The sequence below is a fragment of the Astyanax mexicanus genome, chromosome 12, assembly GCF_023375975.1.
Source record: "Astyanax mexicanus isolate ESR-SI-001 chromosome 12, AstMex3_surface, whole genome shotgun sequence".
Taxonomy (NCBI): domain Eukaryota; kingdom Metazoa; phylum Chordata; class Actinopteri; order Characiformes; family Acestrorhamphidae; genus Astyanax; species Astyanax mexicanus.
The window spans coordinates 12,595,840-12,617,437 of record NC_064419.1 but is presented as its reverse complement, the minus strand read 5'-3'; the positions used below and the strand labels follow the sequence as shown (position 1 = coordinate 12,617,437).

General features: G+C 37.8%; 1 protein-coding gene across 3 annotated transcripts in view; it reads right to left on the bottom strand.

Annotated features, from left to right (window-relative positions):
- Nucleotides 1-21,598, bottom strand: part of mib2 (MIB E3 ubiquitin protein ligase 2) — a 98,783-nt gene that overhangs the window by 42,916 nt on the left and 34,269 nt on the right. For all 3 annotated transcript variants that reach the window (XM_022670777.2, XM_022670776.2, XM_022670778.2), the window contains exons 3-4: nt 19,609-19,780; nt 2,962-3,068 (exon numbers count right to left, since the gene is read on the bottom strand). In XM_022670777.2, coding sequence (XP_022526498.2) covers nt 2,962-3,068; nt 19,609-19,780 — 279 coding nt within the window. The remainder of the gene's footprint in view (nt 1-2,961; nt 3,069-19,608; nt 19,781-21,598) is intronic.

The window sequence follows — 21,598 nt, the reverse complement described above, 5'->3', positions numbered from 1 at the left end:
TGGCAAGAACTACTCAACTAAGTAAAGGTTAAATACTTAATAGAAAAAATCTGAAAAGTTTCAAGAACTTTAAAAGTGTCCTCACAAACATTATAATGATGAAACTAGCACTCATCAGGATTGCTTCAGGAAAGAAAGAGCAAGAGTTCATCAGAGTTAACAGCTCCCCAGGTATGAGCAGCTAAATGCTTCACAGAGTATTTTGGTTTGTTTAACACTTTTAAGTTACTACACGATTCCTTAAGTGATTCTTCGTAGTCTGGATGACTCCCCTCTTAAATTTACAATACAGGGAAAATATATAAACACTACATGAGAAGGTGTGTCCAAAACTTTGACTGGTACTGTATTCTAAACACGCACTGCGATGGTGATGCTGAAGTGATATATTGCGCAGTCCTATTTTAAACTAATGGAAAAAATAGATTCACCTCTAACAAGCCTCTAAACTAAACTTTTAAAACATACAAAATACTTTGAATTTAATCACAAATAAATATACAGCACATATAAAAACAACACATAACCCAATAACCACTACTACTTCTACAGCTCTGAATCAGAAAAGGTTTGGACAGTAAGGTAAATACAAATAAAAAATAAATGCAGTGTTTTTTTTTTATTCATTTGCATCCCAAGTATTTAATGTTTTGTCTGGTAAATGTCTTTTTAATTGTTAAAGAAGTAATGTCAACAGTTAACTACAAGACTGTATGGGTTTGTGTACACTTCTGTGACTGCACCACTAATGCAGAAATGTACTTTTAAATTAAATATCAACATAAGCTGCCTTCACAATAACATCTTTTCAGGGACATCCACTCATTCTTCATTCTTCATTCAGCCAATCCACATGCTGCACACTTTTACAAAGGCATGAATGCCGAAGAGTATGTGTGAACAATTTTAAAACAAACAAACAAAAAACAAGAACTTGTACAGATTAAGAAGTGACTGCAGGAAAAACATACAAAATAACACCAGAAATCCTCAAAGATGTATACTAAGAAGTAGAACTACTTCAATACCGTACTTAAGTACTAAAATGCTGTATCTGTATCTACTGGAGTATTATTTTTTCCTTTACTTCGGTACTTTAGTACTAAAATGTTGTATCTGTATTTACTGGAGTATTATTTTTACTACAGTACTGTACTTAAGTACTAAAAAGCTTTATCTGTATTTACTGGAGTATTATTTTTTCCCTCACTTCGGTACTTAAGTACTAAAAGGTTTTATCTGTATTTACTGGAGTATTATTTTTACTACAGTACTGTACTTAAGTACTAAAAAGCTTTATCTGTATTTACTGGAGTATTATTTTTTCCCTCACTTCGGTACTTGAGTACTAAAATGCTGTATCTGTATCTACTGGAGTATTATTTTTTATCACACTATTGTACTTAACTACTAAATTGTGTTATCTGTATCTACTGGAGTATTATTTTTTCTCCTACTTTCACTTTTACTTCACTACGTATTCTGAATGAGTTTAATACTTTTATGGTAGATGGTCTGCACTGCCATCGGGTTTGATGAAGCTGCTCATCATTGAGTGGATCAAGAGTACTTTTACTTTTAGTTCTACATTTTACTATAAACTACTGCAATACTTAAGTATTTTTATACTTGTGTAACTTGTAAGTGTAGAGCTTAAACAACACTTCAGCTTCTACTCAAGTCACTTTTTAATAGAGCTCTTACAGTACTTTTACTCAAGTCTGTGTCTCTAGTACTTTACACACGCCTAGAATTACTTGATTGCTTAAATGTAGTACATTTTTTATCGTCCCAGTTTCTTGTTATTCCAGGCCTGAAATGCAGAAATGGATGCACAGTATATTAACAAATTAAATTAAACAGACTAGATAAAACACTGCATTTTCTGTATTTGTATTTTCATACTGTCCGAACCTTTTCTGACTTAGGGTTGTTGCAACTACTACACAAATTCACAAAGAAGCACAAAGAAGACCAATACAACAAGCTAAACATCAAATCATCACCTTACAAACTACTACATCTAACACACCAAAGGTCTTCGCAACATTAAAGAGACTTTTCAAATTCATGACACATCAGAAAAAATAAGAAAAAAAACACAATAAGACAAAGAGTTGTTTTTGTTCCTTAAGAAAAAGCAGTTAAAAGGATGAAGAGTCACAGATTCACTCTGTAGGGCAGATCAATTATCACCATCAGTCCTCAAGCAGGAAGTTCAAAAAACACATCATGGACATTTTGACTCATTCAGCATCAAAGGCATTACTCAGAGTGAAGAACTCTTAAAAGAACCACTTCAAAAGACAAACTGCAGGGAGATCAGACACAAACGTTGACAAGCAAACACACAAAGACAAAAACTTGACCTAAAGGCTAGAGAGACAATGCTTCAACTGTTAGATAAGAGACTATACATCATCATCATCATCATCATCAGATGTCTATTTCTAACTCAATAACACAAGTGATGTGCTATTTGATAAACTCAGAATCAGCATGTGAACCAAATTTAAACCATTTCCTCTTCGGAAAAACAGCGTCAAGTGTCGATAAACAGTAACGTGACGGTAATTTCCCCGAACTTCCATTCTAGCGTGGTTTACCGAGGGCTCAATTTAGACGCATTTAGAGCTTTCGCTGTAACACCAAAGGCAAACGGCTGCACTCACATAAGGACGTGTCTTTTTTTGGAAGACATCTGTTAAGCAGACGCCACCAGTCCCTTCAAAGGCTAATTAGGAGTCCTGGCCTGACCACAAGAAAACACGTTCCAACCTTAAGCTTGCTTAGAATGTAAATGAGACTGCACTACATGCCATTCAATCTACTGCACCACCAGCGCTATGCCACCAGGCTCAGGAGCGTGAGAAAGGGCTTCATTTATCACCAACATATTTCAAAACAGCGCAGAGCGAGGGAGTTAATGTGCACCCGATGGGTCGTGACGCCTCCACCTACCGTCTTGATTGCCCCAGTCCCAGTCGGGTCCGCGAACCACCTTCACGCCCTGGAAGATTCCCTTAAGAATGATCCGAGAGAGGTTCTGCCTCGGCGCCAAGCTCACTCTGAGTTCAGGAGAAGAGGAAGACATTTTAATGTACAGATCAGTCATAACATTAATACCACTGAAAACACTATTTATCTTGTTACAATCACATCAATCTATCAAGAGGTGTATAATGTACAGCAGTGGTTCTCAAACTGATGTTCAGGTACCCCTGATGGTACTTGAAGAAAAATTATGCTTGCATTAACATATTAACAACTGAAATGTTTAAAGTTTCTATAGTTAATTTTAGTGCTGGGTGGTACACCGGTTCATTGGGTATACCGCTGGGTGAACTTGAACCAGTATGCGTTTCTTTCATACCGCCACACCGCTAGAGGCACCGTGGAGCGTCGTGCAGAACAGCACCATCAGAGAAGAGAGACAAATACTGTTTTAGTTCCGTCCTGCAGAGAAATCTGAACGTCTCCTGCTGCTGTTTCTACTGTGTGAGTGTTTTTATCCCAGTAAAATCGAGCAGAAACTACAGCCCTTTTAAATATATTAATAATGTAGTTTATAGGATGATTTGAATGTAATTGTTAACTGGAGAAAGAAGGGAATTGTAGCTGATTTAATTACTGTAATGCCTATAATGGCATCAGGAATAACATATAGTCAATTGATATTAAACTTGTATCTAACTTGTGCAATAAAGCGTTTGAGAAATATCCCTTTTGAATATTTAAATACTGAGTATTTTATGTTTGTATATAGTGTTTATGGAACTATTTAATAAAGGGAGCCGTCTGATTTCTTTATATATTGTGTAATTTTGTGGGACAAACACAATCCTGATTAAAGCCTTCATTTAAAGCCTTAGTGTTTTACATTATATGTACTCCTTACAGTACAGTAACTCACAAACCTATAATAAAGCCCAGTCATGCAAAAAATAATAATAAATATAATAATAAAAATACCGTGATATACTGTGAAACCGCCAGAAAAAACGTGATGAACATTTTTGGCCATACCACCCAGCACTAGTTACATTAGTGTTCAGCTTTTTGCCTGTTAGAACCTGCTTTTTTACATAGTCTTGCATGTATACCTGTTTTTATTTTTTACCCACCTTGTACACCTCATTGTGATGGAAGTTATATATTAAAAATAAGTACATTATACATAAATAAATAAACAACAAAAGTATACGGTAAGGTGGATAGTAAAAAGTGTATGGTAAGGAAAGATGTTTTTTCAAGGTTTGATGCCTGAGAGTAAAAAAGGTGTCCACAAACATTTGGACATGCAGTGTATGAACAAATGTCTCCTATCAAAGGCACACAAGTCAACAAGTACAAGCTCCTTGCGAAAATCATTTGGAAAAGCTGATGCAGATGGCAGTAATTGGAAACTTTGGTTCTCATAATGCGAGAAGTAATGGCACCAATTTTTTCAAATCAAACAAACATGTCAAAGCGGCTGAATCCACTTTAAATTAAACTAAGTATGAGAATAAGCAGCCATGATTAAAGGGCGAAAATAAACAGAGTGCAGCTAAAGAAATGCAATAGAGACGTTAACTGACAGCCGAAACAGAAAAAGGCCTTTTGTATCAGAGCGGCTCCGGCCAAATGGATATGGCAAACATATGCTTCTCCCTGTTTCTCGGAGTGAAACACAAGCCTTATGTTTCTCATATGCGTCTCTTTCTCTGTGTATGTGTGCGAGTGCGATCCGTTCCATAATCAGGGCCGATATTAGACAGATCTCGAACAGAGCATTACACATCTCAATTGGAAACACATGCTGAGAAAAGGTCTCACAATACCAGTCCTGATGGACAGACTATGACGTTATATCAACAAATGCTGATAAAACAAATTGGTAGCTGGCTCCTTCACACAATTGCGAAACAGCCTTGCTAAAACACCCCTCCACATGTTAGAAGCGATGGCCAATAAATACGTACCTTATTGTAAAGATTTGGTCAGATCTCGGTGCAAAGGAGCTGCCTATTCCCATACTTTCTCCACAGTGTCAGCATGAAGGCTCGCTTTTCAGCTACAGCTTTTCCAACCCATGAACTCACGTTCAAACGTATTGGTTAAACGTCGCTCCACAAGTCAATTCACGCCATTCCAATGCTCATCCCTTCAAAGAGGGAAAGCCTGGGTGACTCAGCTTATCGCTTTGCATCTATTTCTAATTTTCAAATGAACCCGAGTAGTCCAGGAAAGCCCAGCGGAAACAGAAGGCTACCTAGCATGCAACAACACCTGCAAGTCTTGAAGGCTTAGAGCAGAATAACAGCAAATCTCTAGTCTGGCCAACCTGCCCAGCCAAGGAACATGTACAAGAGCACAGGCCAGGTGTAATCCCCCAGACACCATGTGTGCTTGTGTGATTGTGAGCGCAAAAGAGGTCAAGAGTTAAATTTAAACCCCAGACACCAACAAGACTTCAATTGTGAAGCGCAAGAATCCAGACAGACAATACATCTGCTTTTTGTTTGCGTGTGAATTAATATCAATGTCAATATCAAACCATTGCACTTATTATGCAAAAATAAATCTCATTTATTTAACCTCATTTAAAATAACATAATCCAGTGCAGTTCATGCAGTCAGTTCAGGTGTCTTGTGTTTATGATTTTAACACATATATTACTTATAGATTTGTATAATACATTATTATTACATGTATCGCCATTTCACTTACTGAGATGTGAGATAGCTCAGGTCTATGATTATAAAGAGTGGGCTCAGAGTGGTCCAGCAAGCTAAGCTCTGCCATGATCAGGAGATTGCTGGTTCCAATCATGGTCATGCAGCTTGCCATCAGCTGCCGGAGCCCTGAGCGCACAACTGGCCTTGCTTTCTTTGGGTGGGTAGAAGGCACCCTCTCCCCACATCACCCTCCTGGGGCTTCATGTACTAAAGGTGCGTACGCACAAAAACATTGCGTACGCCTTGTCTCACGGTCAGATGTACTAAATGTTACTTGAACGCGAGAAAGTGCGTTTTCCCACGGAACTTTCATTCCGGGCGTAGGTATGTTTTTTGTACGCATGTATCGTTATTGTGTTTTTGACATTTGGCGACACTTAGAGGCGATGCTTTGAAATTACAACTATTAAGATATCCTTTTCGCACACATTGTAGTAAGCCATTATTGTGTAAAATAAAGTAAATTAATCAGACAATTAAACAGTAAATTAATCAGACAATTTAATTGGCTTACTGAAATAATCGTTTAACGTGTTTCCACTTGATATAAAGTGGATGATATATAAACTAGGGCTGGACCCGAATATTCGGGTATTCGGATATTCGTTCGTTGAGTAGGTATTCGGTTTTTAATTTTGGTATTCGGATATTCGTTTTTTTTCTCCTTTCCAGAGTTCCACCTCACTCTAACCACTTCTGTTCTCGCGGGTCCCGTCAGAATATCTTGCGCGCGGGACAGAACTGAACTGTTATTGGCTGGAGCGGGAGTTTAATCCAGACGATGCGGGAGCAAATTAATAAATAGTTAAGAAAACTGTAATAATTGTAAAAAAAAAAAAAAAACCTAAAGAAAACTCTCAACGTGCAGGATGGACCGACACACACACGCACACACCGATGGTGTTTGGACTGGGGTAAGGAACGGGACCGCACTATTCAGCGCTGCTGTTTTAATAAATATATAAGTAAATTTGAAGCATTAAATGTAGTTTATTTAATTTATATTAGGAACGTGGGGCGGGAGCGGCAGAAATGTGTATGTGGCGGGCGGGCGCGGGATTAAAAGAAGCAATTTTTTTGCGGAGCGGTAACGAGACAGAAACGCGGGAGCGTGGAAGAGTGGGTTTAAAAATCAGTCTCGCGCAGACCTCTATTATACATGATAAAAAAAAATGCAGGCTCTTCGAAACTGATTTATATAATAAAACGTAAGGGGTAATGTGGCAACAGTAGGGGCTAAATCGGTTACAAAAGCCTGGCCTACAAAAATGATGTCTGAACGAATTTCCTCTTATCTAATATAATTTAAAATGGTTTAAAAATATAAAATAATTTCTAAGCAAACGAAATATTTAATATTGAGCTTATAGCCCAAGTGCAAAAATACAAAATCAGTAATACGGCTATGCCCTGCACAATCCTTAAACCGAAATAGACTAAGTAAAATAACGTCATTAACAATGACTTTCCTCTACTCTAATATAATTTAACATGGTTTAAAAATATAAAATAATTTCTAAGCAAACGAAATATTTAATATTGAGCTTATAGCCCAAGTGCAAAAATACAAAATCAGTAATATGCCCTGCACAATCCTTTAACCGAAATAGATAAGTACAGTTTACAATGACTGTCCTCTAATATAATCAACAATGTTTAAGAATATAAAATACTTCCTGAACAAACGTTTTTTTTCGTTTGTTTTTTTAAGCAAATAGCCTAAGTGTGAAAACACAAACAGCAATTTACTGGGCTGGCTTGCGCAGCGGAGAAACCGTGCAGCAGCAGCCTCGGTGTGGGGCAGCAGAAATTCCGGGATGAAAACACAAAGAAATCTGGGCTAAAAACACAGAAAAAATATGGGGTGAAAACACAAAAATCCGGGATAAAAACACCAAAAATCCGGGGTGAATATGTCTCGTCGGTCAGAGCAAATTGAACATTTTTCAGTGGATTAAAGGGGCCGTGATTTGCTTTTTTTTTTTTTTTTTTTTTTTTTTTTACCTCTTTTTTTAAAAACGAATATTCGAATATTCGCTTCGAATCAGTGCCGAATATCCAGAGCTCAAAAAACGCTATTCGGGCCAGCCCTAATATAAACATGCATACAATTTTGCGCTGGAGCTGGAGATGCCAGAGTTGGCATTATTGGAAAATATTGCTAATGGCCGAATTCATAGAGAGTGCATTTTCCGTGATCATTATGGTTTTTTGGCCCATGATGATGACTGGCTTATAAGCCGTTTCAGATTTACAAGAGAATGCTTGGGATAAGAAAACAAGCTGAGTGCGTGACGGGTGGCTTCTCAGTAAGCAACTCATTTAAAGCATTTAAATAAAAGCATTTATTATCCAGCAGTAATTAATAATTTACTCAGAAGACAGCCGCTACGTTACGTGCCTTGCGACACTTTCTTGACGGGCATATTATACTTTATCATATTATTATTATTATAACATTATACTCTGCATAATTGAGGGAGGAGACATGGCAGGTGTGATGTGTTCGTGCACTTGCACTTCGTTTCAGTATGGGATTCTGTCTACGCTTGTGTGTTTCGCCAGCAAATTAGAATGCATGATGAACAAAAATACACCCATCCACAGTATGTTCCCCTCACCAAAATATCCTCTGATTTAATTTAATAAGGACTTGACTAGGTTTTCACTAATAAGTCTATAAGATTGCACATTTTTAACATATAAAACATGGTGATAGATTTGTTAGCATTTTTAACAAAATGTACAGTACCAGTCAAAAGTTTGTACACACCTTTTCTTCTCATTTAATACATTTTCTTTCTTTTTTACAATTTTTTATATTGTAAATTTAATGTTGAAGACTATATTATGTCTATACAGGAACACATGCGGAATTATTCTGTGAACAAAAAGTGTTAAACCAGAATTTGTTTTATACTTTATATTCCTCTTCTAAGTAGCACATTTACCTTTAATGACAGATCTGCACACACTTAGTATTTTAATCTCAGCGTCTTGAAGGAGTTCCTGGAGGTGCTGAACAATAGTTCCTGCTTTTCTTTCATGCCGTTTAGTTCCTTAATTGTTTTTATGTATTTATTATTAATCTACAATGTAGAAAATCAATTAAATAGAGGAAAAAAAACACTGAATGAGAGTGTATTCCTAACAGGTAGACTGGTACTGAATGTGGTTCTAGTTATTATAACTTATTTAGCTATACAGAGAAGCTTATTGTTGTTTTCAGAGATTTAAACACAAGGTGGGCTACGAAAATTAAAAAGCTGGAGCTCTGGTCTATACAATTTAAAAATCCTTTAATACTAATAACAACTTACTTTCCAACATATAAATAAATAGAGGAATATCTGTGCAGACTCTCATCAATAAGATTCATCCACTGCCTGCTCCAATCCTCCAATCAGAGGACAGGTGAGCTGAGTCTAAGCATTGTTACTAAATGTTCACACACTGACAAGTTCAGCAGGTGGTCATCATTCTTACTGTACCGTGACTGTTCAGACCACCGCAGAATGTCAACTGCTAGCAGTGGATTCTGGCTGGTTATTACACTACAGGGATTAGCGGTTAGCTAAAGTGACGGCGGATAGCTAGTTGCACATCCGAGCCGATTAGCAAGCTGGTGGTTGTTTTGTTCTCTTTCTTTAGTAAACATATGGGTGACCATATGCTACAAATCCAACACACACACACACACACACACACCTCAAATGACATTCACTGACTATTATCTCTACTTTACTACTGTACTTAAGTACTAAAATACTGTATCTGTATTTACTGGAGTATTATTTTTACTACACTATTGTACTTACGTGCTGAAATGCTGTATCTTTACTGGAGTATTATTTTTTACTTCACTACTGTACTTAAGTACTAAAATGCTGTATCTGTACCTACTGGATTATTATTTTTACTTCACTACTGTACTTAAATACTAAAATACTGTATCTGTATCTACTGGAGTATTATTTTTCTGTTATACAGGCTGTACACTGACTACTTTACTTTGCATCAAAGTGTCATATTGTCAGTGTTTCCAATGAAAGTATATGATACGATATTTACAAGGAGTGTACTCACTTGTGTGAGATACTCTATTGTGCAAAAACACAATAATAATAATAATACTAATAAGAGCAACATATCTAAAGACAACTGCTTTTAAAGATCACATTCTGATAAACAGTAAACATTACCTGAAAAAGATTCAAAAGCAGCATTAGTTCTGAAAGACAAAGAACAAAGAAAAACTAAGAATGTATCAATGTTTGCATTTCCCAAATAGCTTTAAGCCCAGAGCTTTCTCTCTCCTGCTCCAGATGTAAGCAATTGTGAGGTGAGATAACAACAATTCCTATGAAAATTCGATTCTACACACGACGTCTTAAAGCCTCGTGCTGCTCACTCCCTCAAGAACGTGCAAAGTAATTTGGATACACAAGGCTAATGCAGTATTCTGTCCCCCTCTTGCAAAATTAACCCATTAACTCCCAACTTTATCAAGGGTGGACACGCACCACGGACAGACAATTAGAATGAGTGCTCCCTCAATCTCATCCGCATTCCACACAAAAAAGCCTCCTTAGTAAGGTTCAGAATCTTTGATAACTGCATTTCTAACAAACATACTTTTCCATGTTGTTTTTTACTCCTTTACACAATGGCTTACAACACAGATCAAAATAAGTCTAATGGAACTTGCAGTCGAGACTTTCTCAAAATTACACACCAGAAAATCTGAAGGAGATTATAAAATGTAAGCTATAACAGACACATTACCTGTTTATCGCAGGCAAGCTTTTAACAAGAGAAAACATAAGAGATGGCAACTCAAACAGTAGTTTTCTCATAATACGCCAACTCTCTGGGGGAGACCCTTATCCAACATGCAACCCAACACAAACAGGGTGAATAACACTCCACCAACAGAACCAACACAACTACATCTCACTTATCTATTCAACATGCTGTCTTTTGCTGAAGAGGTATACCACCCAGCAGTAGTACAGATACAGCATTTTACTACTTAAGTACATTAGTGAAGTAATTCTACTGTGTTATTATACATCTCTGAATATTTATTTGCAGTGCAGATCACTCAGGCCCGGCTGATCTAATAATAAACATAAATGCAATCTTGCATGTAAAATGCAGGTTTGTTTAGGCAGATTTCTTTAAACTGAATGATGTGTTTAGGAGGATTTCATGAATGAATAGTGGCCTATGTTTGTTTGGGATCAGGGAAACCAGCGTCCCTTTACCCTGGTTGAGTGTCCTATAGACAGAAGACAGAAATAGAGAGAAAGTGAGAGTGACTGGGACTCTCACATGATGCTCTTTCATTTCATGCTGAGCAATGGGACATTTTTCACAGCCACGGTGGATTCCAAATCAGGGCGTGGAGAGCTTTCGTCTATTTCATAACTGCTGTCTCGTACAGCTCCTCTCAGCTGATGACCCCAGGCGCACTGCTTTCACTGAGGAAAAAACGAATCACAACTGGGGCAGGGGTGTAACATTTCACAACATGATACACATTTTAACTGCGTACTGAAGAAAAAGAGAAATGTCATCATTTATTTCCCTTTTTCTCTTTGTCTATATGCCAAAATGGAGACTGTTGTGTCTAGTGGAAACATGATAATAATTTAAACAAGCTGTATTTATTAAAGGAAAAATACAATAGAAGTGCTCGCCTTACTTATTTATATATCTCTAGTGCATATGATATCATGGAGTGTTTTCTTTTAAACAAGATTAGATTCCATTCCAATCTGTCTGATTGTTTTTCTGATATCACAGCTGAGAATGAGACAATCGATTGTTGGCAGGATTTTTGGCAGATCTGTGATGCAGTTGCTGCTTGTTTTGGATGTAGCTCTTTGATTTAAACAAGCAACAGATTTTTTTAGTTAAGAATTTTAAGAATTAAAGCCAAACAATTTTTTTTATTATTAAAATTCTGTTAAAAACAAAATTGTTAAAACAGAACAATACTGAATTGCCCATTGAAATCCAAATATTGCAATAGTACCAGTACCAGACAGAAGAAAGCATGTATTTGATGTGTTTATGTAGACCACATTGTGACCTTTGGTTTAAACATATAAAGCCAAATACAAATCAGATGAAAATGTAAAATAAAAAAACTTTAAAAGAAAGTAATAATAATAATATTTCTTTTGTTAAAGTAGTATGTTATTAAAATTAATTCAAAACAATTAAATGTCAATGTTTTGTTGTATTCCCAAGAATAATGTTATTAAAACAGTATCATGAAATATTGTGATATTATTTAAGGGCCAAATATCACCCACCCCTAGCTGTGATATCAATCTACCACAGCCAGCATTAGCATTAACCTTTTCAGCAGTCTGTGCTGCAGCAGCTCTTCAGTGGGATTAGAGCAGATGCTGCTCACGTGCATCAGTGAGCCTTGGGTGCTCATGACCCTTTTGCAGGTTCACTGGATGTCCTACCTTGAACCACTTTCAGTAGGTACAGTGTAGGCCTTCACCTGTACAGCATCCTGAATGATCAACCCAAAAAGCATCCAAAGCCCTTCAAACACATGTTTTTTTTACACCATTTCTTTCAGTATTTAAGCTTCTGTAAATTTAAATGTAAATAAATGGCAGTGTAATTGTAAACGTACCAGTACCATTCAAAAGTTTAGACACACTTCTCTCTCATTCAATGTGTTTTCTTCTATCTTTTTAGAATTATTAACATTGTAAATTTAATTTTGAAGAATATATTAAAGCTATAAAGAATCACATGGAATTATTTTGTAAACAAACCAGAATATGTTTTATAATTTAAATACTTCTAAGTATCACATTTATCTTTGTGGACAGATCTGCACACTCTTGGTATTTTAATCTCAGTGTCTTCATGATGGAGAGTCTCCTGAAATAGTTTTCTCAGCGTCTTGAAGGAAGGAGTTCCTGGAGGTGCTGAACAATAGTTACTGCTTTTCCTTCACGCTGTGAAGCTCCAGCTCATCCTAAATCACCTTAAATCACCATCTCAGATCATCAGGTTTAGATCAAGGGATTAAGGTGGAGGACAAACAATGTTTCATGTTTTTCAGGTCTTTTTCATGCATAAGGGGCACCTGATTATAAGGTGCATAAAGCAAAACTAGTAAGAATGCATACTTAAAGTGAACAAGGGTGTTGCCATGTTTCCCTTCTAATGAAGCAGCGGTTGGCTGCACTAGCCAGCCATGGTTAGAGCTAGTAAATACCACCCAATAGCAGTAGAATGAGGAACCCTGAGTGTTCTGGTAAGACAGGGTGCTACCAGCTAGTGGTTCACCCCGATAAACACGCAGACTACATTCCAATATACACGCATCAGAACAGCTAGCGCTGCGGTTAGCGGCTAATGCTAATGCCGCTGCACTTCACTGAAACTCCTGTATAACGCTGTACTTTAGCAAAGTGGCTTTACTGCTCCTTACAACCTGACTGGTAAAAGGCTTTATACAAAGCATTTTAATGAGCCTTATAGTCCAAAAAATACAATAAATAGAGAAAAACACTGAATGAAAAGGTGTGTCCACATTTTGACTGAAGTAAGTTTAGGATCATATTCCATCTGTGAATCAAGCATAAGTATGATGTGTAAAAAAAGAAAAGAAAAGAAAAAAAGAAAACAACAGCGATGAGTAAGAGGAGAATAATTCTTAATAAACCTTAAAGCACTGTGGTACACACTCCACCAACTGCATTTTTACTGAAAATGAAAAGCAAGCCTTATTTCTGTAATACAACCAAAGTGAAACCTTCAGTCTGGGTGTTAAATGCTGGATATGATTTAAAAGATAAACTGTCATTAATAAAAAAAAAAAACATTTTATTATTATAAAAAATATATATAAAAAAGACTCAGAGTAAGACAGACAGAGAGAACTACAAAACAAAGACATCCATTAAATCCTCTCTTCTCTGCTTTCTCCTCACACCTACACTGCTGTACCTATAAAAAATAGAAACCCAACTGTTCTACACACGCAAGTGTGAATTTCCATTTACAACATGTCCAGCCTTCCCCTGGCGAGCGCAATCGCTGCCATTTATCAGCGCAGGAACACAAAAAAGGTGATAACGGAGGGAGGAGAAGGTTTAAGGGAGAACGTGGAGAGCTCTTGTATAAGATAAAGGAATGAAAATAGCAGTGTGGAAAGAAGAAAACTGGAAAAGGCAGATATTAGAACAGAACTGTAGTACTGTAGCTTGTTGTTGCAGATTTTTAAGGTAATCTTGTCAGATCATGCAGCCAAATATGGCTGTACTGTGAAGTTGGCCAGCAAGCATGGAACAAACAGGTTGTTTAGTGTAAAAGATATACGAACACAGCACTACAGCACAGACCAGCAAAAACACAACACAAGCATGTAAACTAGCCGTGACAAAGACAGGCTTAACAGCAGCTTTTCTTCGGTAATGGAATTGTGTTCCGTGATCTTGTTTATAGGCAGGATTGAGTGTTTTGTTGTTGCTTGATGGAAACAAGCAGCCATTACATTATTTAGACAGAGAGAGAGATGAGGTAGAGGGTAAGGCGGTGAGGACAGCATGAAAGATCTGTCAGCAGTCCAAAATCAATCAATAAAAAGCTGCTCTGCCATCAGGATCGGTTCAAAACATTAACTGGACTGGAACTGACTGGAATTCATCATTTACAGGCTTCATACACTTTTTATCCAATACAAATCATCATGATAAAATTTAACACATCAGTGCAGACACGGACAATAAAACCAAAAATAAACGTAAACTATAATCAAAATTTATTATATTAGACCTAAAATAAATGATAAAATGTTGACAGTTGTCAGATGCTGAGAGCTCCATTATGTAGGGCTAAATTACTGAACTAACTCTGAGCTGATGTATTTGTTAGCTCAAAATAGATTTAACAAACAGAAAATCAAAGATGCATAGACCAAATTTCCATGATTTTACTAAACTTATTCAGGCCTGGAAATTACTATTTTCGAATTCCATTTGAAAACACTTTTCCATGACTGTATGAACCCTGCATTTAGGCCCAAACCAATTTCACCCTGTTATTTTTACTTTTACAATTTTACTTCAGCAAAAAGCTTGAATTGATACTTCAACTTCTACATAAGTATTTATTTTAAAACCCTTGTATCTATACGTCTACCTAAGTAATCAAACCTTTACTCAAGCAGGGGACTAAGAAATTATTGATACACTTGATGATTTTATGTAGCCATATTATGTTTTGTAGTACTGTATCAATTCTTGAAAACAGGATCAAAAATATCTAATAGATCTCCATGATATATCATTTTAGCATCGATATTACAATGTACACATGCACAGTAGGCCCATCAATGTCAAATAACACAAAAAAATGCTGCTTGATAAAATTTTGCATTACAATATTAAACAGATTAATGATTATTTCTACTCGAATGCCATTTATTTTGCTCCAATTGTTGATTTACAGATTGCATTAATACACTGACATGTTGGATAACTGACATGTGACAAAATCTGTTAAAAATTCCTATATAGTTATATCTGTAAGGGGTTCTTGAAGGGTTGTACCTATGCTTTTATTAGGGGTGCATTTCACCCCTTCATCTTGTATCTCTGAATAGTGAGAAGGGTTATACTCGAAAACAAGGGGTATTCATACAAAAGAGAAAAGGGAAGTCACGGATGTTCAGACATTTAGCAGACATACTGGTGCAAGCAATCATGCAGCTTGTATAATCTCCATAGAAAGCCCCTGGCAATCAAATGGAATACTCTGCATTAAGATCACCATGCTCACACTGACTGAAGCAATGGCTGAAGTTGTATATAGTCTGCAGCTCTGGACTGTAGAGGCAGGGGAACTGCATTCTGTGGAGCGATACTTCTGGAAAGAGCTAGACTGGCAGCACTAATAGCAGAACATTACCTCAACACACAACTATCTTGTGGTAGAATGCAATCAAATCATCACAGCAAATGCTTTAACTTATGATGTAAAGATTCTGAAGAGGAGTTGATGCTGTTACACAAACTTTCAGAACCTGAGGGCCAGTGGAACTGTGTTCTTTGGTATGATGTATGATACTCCATCCAGTACTTTTGGGATGAGTCGGGATGCTGTTGATGATGTGGGGGTGTGATGATGGTGACCGTCCAACATACTGACCTCTGACTAAAGACTAATGCTTTAAATACAAGTCACTGAATACAACAAATCAAATCCTCACAGCAATGACCCAAAGCCTAGCAAAAAGACTTTCCTAGAAAGTAGAGATAGTTATTCCAACAAAAGCAGAATATCAAGAGTCCAAATACTTTTTTCCCCCACATAGTATAGGTCAGGTCGAACAGGCGAGTCTGTGTCGAGTCTTAATGTACATTTACTGATTTAGCTGAACAAATATGTGTAAACAATATGTAAAAAACATAAAGTGTTCTGATCGAGTAGGCTATCTTGGTAAATATCGCAACTGCAGGTGAGCATAGAGGTGAGTGTTGTACAGTTAACTGACTGATGTGGTTTAAGAAAGTACGATAAAACAGAATAAAGCTGTTTAGCAGCAGAAGTCTGAGAGCGCACAAATGGACAGTTGACCATGCTCTCTCGGGGGTGTTTAGATGGTGATCTCTTCTCCCTACATCACTCCTACTGTGATGATGTTCAGCACAGGCATCTGTTAAATGATGAATCAGATCTGGATGGCTACGCTTTCCTCCGAGTGCTATTCTTCACCCATCTACTGTCGGGGACATTACTACTGATAGTTACAGTTGTTGTGGACATTTGTTTGTTCAACCATAACAATATTTTTTTATATGGTTCCTTTCCTTGAGCTTTTATTACTTAATACCTTTTTAAAACCTGAACCTTACAAATAACCCAGTTACAAAGAAAACTAAAACTGACACTAAAAGTAATGAAAACTAAACTAAAAAAAAAGGTTGCCGGTCTAAACCCCCGCTCATGCAGCTTTGCCATCAAGCTGCCGGCGCTCAGAGGGAGCAAAATTGGCCCTGTTCCCTCCAGGTGAGTAGATGGCGCTCTCTCCCCACATCACTCCTAGGGTGATGTCTGCAGCACAGGGCGTCTGTGAGCTGATGTATCGGTAATGTTGCATCAGCAGCTAGAAAAGAGGTGGTGGCTGATGTCACATGTATCGGAGGAAGCAAGCACTAGTCTTCACCCTCCTGGTGTGTTGGGGCATTACTAGTGATAGGAGGAATCCTAATGAGTGGGTTGGGTAATTGGCTAACCAAAACTGGGAAGAAAATGGGGAAAAAGTTTGAAATAAAATTATTAAAAAAAAACTAGCAAACATGCTCTAAAAAGCTAATTACAATGAACTAAATTAAAGAGGAAACGTCAAAACGAAATAAATTTAAACTATAATGAACAATTTTAAACTGTTATAACCTTGGTCCCAATGAGTGGGTTGGGTAATTAGCTTTCCAAAAATATGAGAAAATAAATATAAATGTAAATTAGATTTGACAGTAAATCTCTATGCTTTTACATTAACTTTTTTCCAACTTGTCACCACTTTTGGCCACGTATTTTGGTTGTATCTGATATTACATACATTCGTACGTACATTTGAATCTATTTATTAAGAAACGTGGATGCCATCCTTAAATATCCAGCTCAGACATGAACCACAACCCTCGTTCTTCTGCAAAACATTTGTGCAGGATATGATGCTACATGCTGTAATTCCTCTGTAATCTCTTGCAAAGGAACTGATGCACACCTGTGTTGTGCTCACAGCTGTCTGGTCTGGCCAGGTGGTTGTTTGTGCGCCACCTCAGGTAAACACTTTGGGTAAAAGTACAAGCTGGACATTACATATCATATTTATAAAATGCTTCTTACATTAAACTGCTTCCAAAACACTTTAGGCTATGCTCTGGAGCACCTGCTGGTACTGCAGTGTGTGAGGTGCATGAGCATAAGGTCATCATTAATTCAAAGTTACAAAGGAAAAAGCCTTCACAGCTGACCTATATTTGATTAAACCATCCAGCTGGTAGAAAACAAATGGCCGTATCCCTTTATAAAGCAGCACCTGAATGGGATGCCCCGAACTCGAAATACAAACGTAGTGAGGAGTGCTTCCACACAGTTGTGTTTAAAATAATAGCATCTTGAGACACAAAATCTTTATAGTAGTTTTTAATTCAATACACAGGGAACCATTGCACACTGGTTCCCAACCAAAACATGATATAAAAAAGTTTTTGCATTTGTCTTAACGCACTCAAAGTATCAACTTTTTTCTTTCTTTTTTTTTTTATTTTTTTTTTTAGGATTTAGCATTCCTGTAAATCACTAACATAATATTTAGTTGCGCATCCACAGTTTTGTTCCGTGTCTCATAAAGTCAACTAACTCCTTGCAGCTGTCAAATGCTATTCAATTCCTGCATGCTTTGACTACAAATATCACAACTTGGTTTTGCCTTGGAAACAGCATTTTTTTTTTACCCCAAACATTTTTTTTTAAATCAGATTAAGCCCTGAGGCTTGGGCTGACCATTTAATAACCTCTATTTTGTTGGACTGGAACCAAGATTTTGTTAGTTGTCTTGTTGAAACACCCATTTCAAGGGCATTTCCTCTTTAGACCTGTTTAAGTTCAAGTTCAGGTTGATATGAGCAAACTGGTCCATTATGATCCCTGGAATGCGGCACCATAGTAAGAGACATATGCCTAGATCATGATGCTTACACCACCATGCTTCACAGTCTTCAGTGTACTGTGGCTTAAATTTAGAGAGTTTGGGGGTCGTCTGATGAACTGTCTGCGGCCCTTTGACACCACAATAACAATTTACCTTTTATCAGCCCACAAAATGTTTCTCTATTTCTCTTTAGGACAGATGAAGAATTCAATGGCGAATTGTGTCCATTTATTTATTTATTTTTGACAGTGGGATTTTGCTGGGACTACATAAGCTTCACACAGGGGTCTTTTTTGTCCTGGAGCTGATCATTGGCTGAGCCTTTGCCATTCATCCTATTCTTCAACCCATTTGAACTTTAGTCTTTGGTTTTCTTCCACGTCTCTCTGGTTTTACTTTCCATTTTAAAACACTGGAGACCATTTTAGCTGAACAGCCGATCACTTTTTAAACTTTTTTATAAGTTTAAATCTTTCCAATCACCTTTTTAATCAAAGCAAGCTTTTCTCCAGAACAATGTCTCAAACGGCCCATAGTTCTCAGGGCTTTAAAAAGAAATGCATGTACACCACGTGCTGGCTTCACACTTAAATAAATAAACAGGGTCACCTGATTCACACCTGTTTCTTTACAGAATGATTATCCTCAATAAGTTATTTTGAACACACCGCTTTCAATCGATTATTCAAATACACAGACTCAAGAGCATGAATGTCATGAATGCTGAGTCTGTAGGGTTTCTAAGAATCTACTGCACCAACTGGTAAATTTATACCAAAAAGAGTGTTTAATCTGATCTGGTTAGTCACATTGAACTGCTATTATTTTAAACACTACTGTACATTAAACAAGTGTGTGTTTGTGTTTTCTTTTTTTTTTTTTTTTTGACTGTATCTCAAGATGTGGGCCAACCCTGGAGCATGAAGTAGCCTTCATCTAGTGCTTAAAAACAGTGCGTCAGAATTAGCCCGGTTTATATAATAACATGTTACGTTCACTGGGAGAATGAGAAGAGCAACCTGACATTCAGACAGAGCTGGCGGGAACAGAGAGGTTTAGCGTTTAGCCATGCGGAAGAGTGATTCAGAAGAGAGAGAGATAGAGAGAGAGAGAGAGAGAGAGAGAGAGAGAGTTGGAACAGGAATAAAAGCAGTAGGAGAAGAGAGGAGGCTTGGTATACTCACGGCTGCGAGTGCGCAGTCTCGTAGCGCTCAAAGGCATGCGAGAGGTCGTGTTTGTTGTTCATATAGCAGTGTGTGCACAGGTCGTAGTCGAAACACACCTTGCATTTCCATCGCATTCCCATGATGCCGTGTTTCTTACAGCTGTCACAGATGATGTTTGAGTGGCGGACACCTAGCAGGAGGAAGACAAAAATAGAAATGAAGCATATGCTATGTGAACAGCAACTGTTAACACACACTTTTAAAACATCTTCTTGTTCTTTTATTTGTTGTCATTTGAACATTTGCCACCATTCATGAAGCCACTCATGCATTTGTTGTAGTTCTCTTTCCTAGCTCCTAGCGCTTCTGACAGTTTAGTCTATGGATTGATGAAGTATCTGGGGCTGAGGTGAATGTATAGGAATCCCAAAATACATTTTGCCTAGGACCCCATGAAGTTTTGGGCCATTTCTAAAGAGATGAATCCAGTTTTGATTTGATAGGCTGGACCAAAATGGTCTTCACCTAACACACAAACACACACACACACACACACACAGTTTACTGCTGGAGTCAGGAAGGTAGAGGAAAGCAGAATAAATAATCTGGGGGCTGCTCTCCTCCTACCAAATCTGAGGATTCTGGATATTTAAAACGCGTCTAAATCTACAGCTGGCCTGGTTTTAAAGACACAACCAAGTAGGGTTGCAGCGGTAACCGGTTTCACGGTATACCGTGGTATTAAAATGCACGGTTATCATACCGTGTGTGTTTGCTTATTACCGGTAAAACGCAAGCCAGCGGAGAAAGTCACCCGCGCATGCGCAACTCTGCTCCGCTTCAGCTACTCAGCACACAGCGGTGAGAATGGCAGAAAGTGCATCAGACTAGAGCCTAGATTCTCTGCCCGAACCAGACCTGACCCGAGGCCCGACCCGAGATCGGGTCCGTTCGGGCCGAGATTTCCCACCACATTCCTCGGGCCGGGTCGGGTTGGGCTCCAGAAAATAGTCTGAGATGTAGGCATCTGTTTTTTAATTATATATTTTATTTTTAAATAAAGCTCTGGTGTGATAATCACAATGTTAATGCTAAGTAACCAATTATTATTGTTAATGAAAACGAACCAAATAACGAAAACTGAAAGTGAAACTTAACTAACTTATTTATAAGCGCTGTTTTCACTCCCGCAGTTCTACAGCGGGGGGTGTTGTGCCGATTCTGTCCGCGAAGCGGGAGTCGGATTGAGCAGGGAGTCGGATTCGGCATAACAGCGGCAGCGCGGCTGCACCTCGCGGTCCGCGGTGTTAGTTGTAAGCGCTCGCGCTAGCCGCAAAATACGACAGAAAACACTGAGAAACTGCAGAATTATGAATTGGACTAAAATGAGCACGAGGAGATAAAAGAGAACCTTTACCTGTGAGTAGCTCACATCAGAACACGCAAATCTCTCTCTCTCTCTGTGTGTCTCTCTCTCGCACGTGAACTTCTCCGCACTGTGTTTAGCTGTTCTTAAAAATCATTTTTATTAAATAATAGTTCTATGCTTCTATGTTAGTGTTAATTAACATAATTCTGATCATATTTCGCTCATTCAAACAGCCTGAAAACAGACTTGTAATCTTGTAATCAACAAGCTTGTAATCAATGTGGCCGTAAAGTCACAGCTAAAGGAGGAAATACATCAAACCTGTTCTCCCATCTCCGAGAACACCACCCCGCTGTGCAGCGCAAAGTATGTGTTCAGTTTATAATTTTACCTAAATAACCTAAATAAAACTTCTTTGTAGTCGTGCACAACCCATGCGGTAAGCGCCCGCAAAAGCGCTGAGTTATCCGAAATTTGGGCACGCAGGTACAGGCGTGAAGTGCGTGCTACGATGGATTCACGTGTCCGTGTAAAGGTCCTGGCCGGACTGGATGTGAAAGACGCCATTCATTTACATGCGTTAATTTTCAAATTCTGACGTGCCTGTTTTTCATATGTTGAAGGTTTTAAGATGTGAAA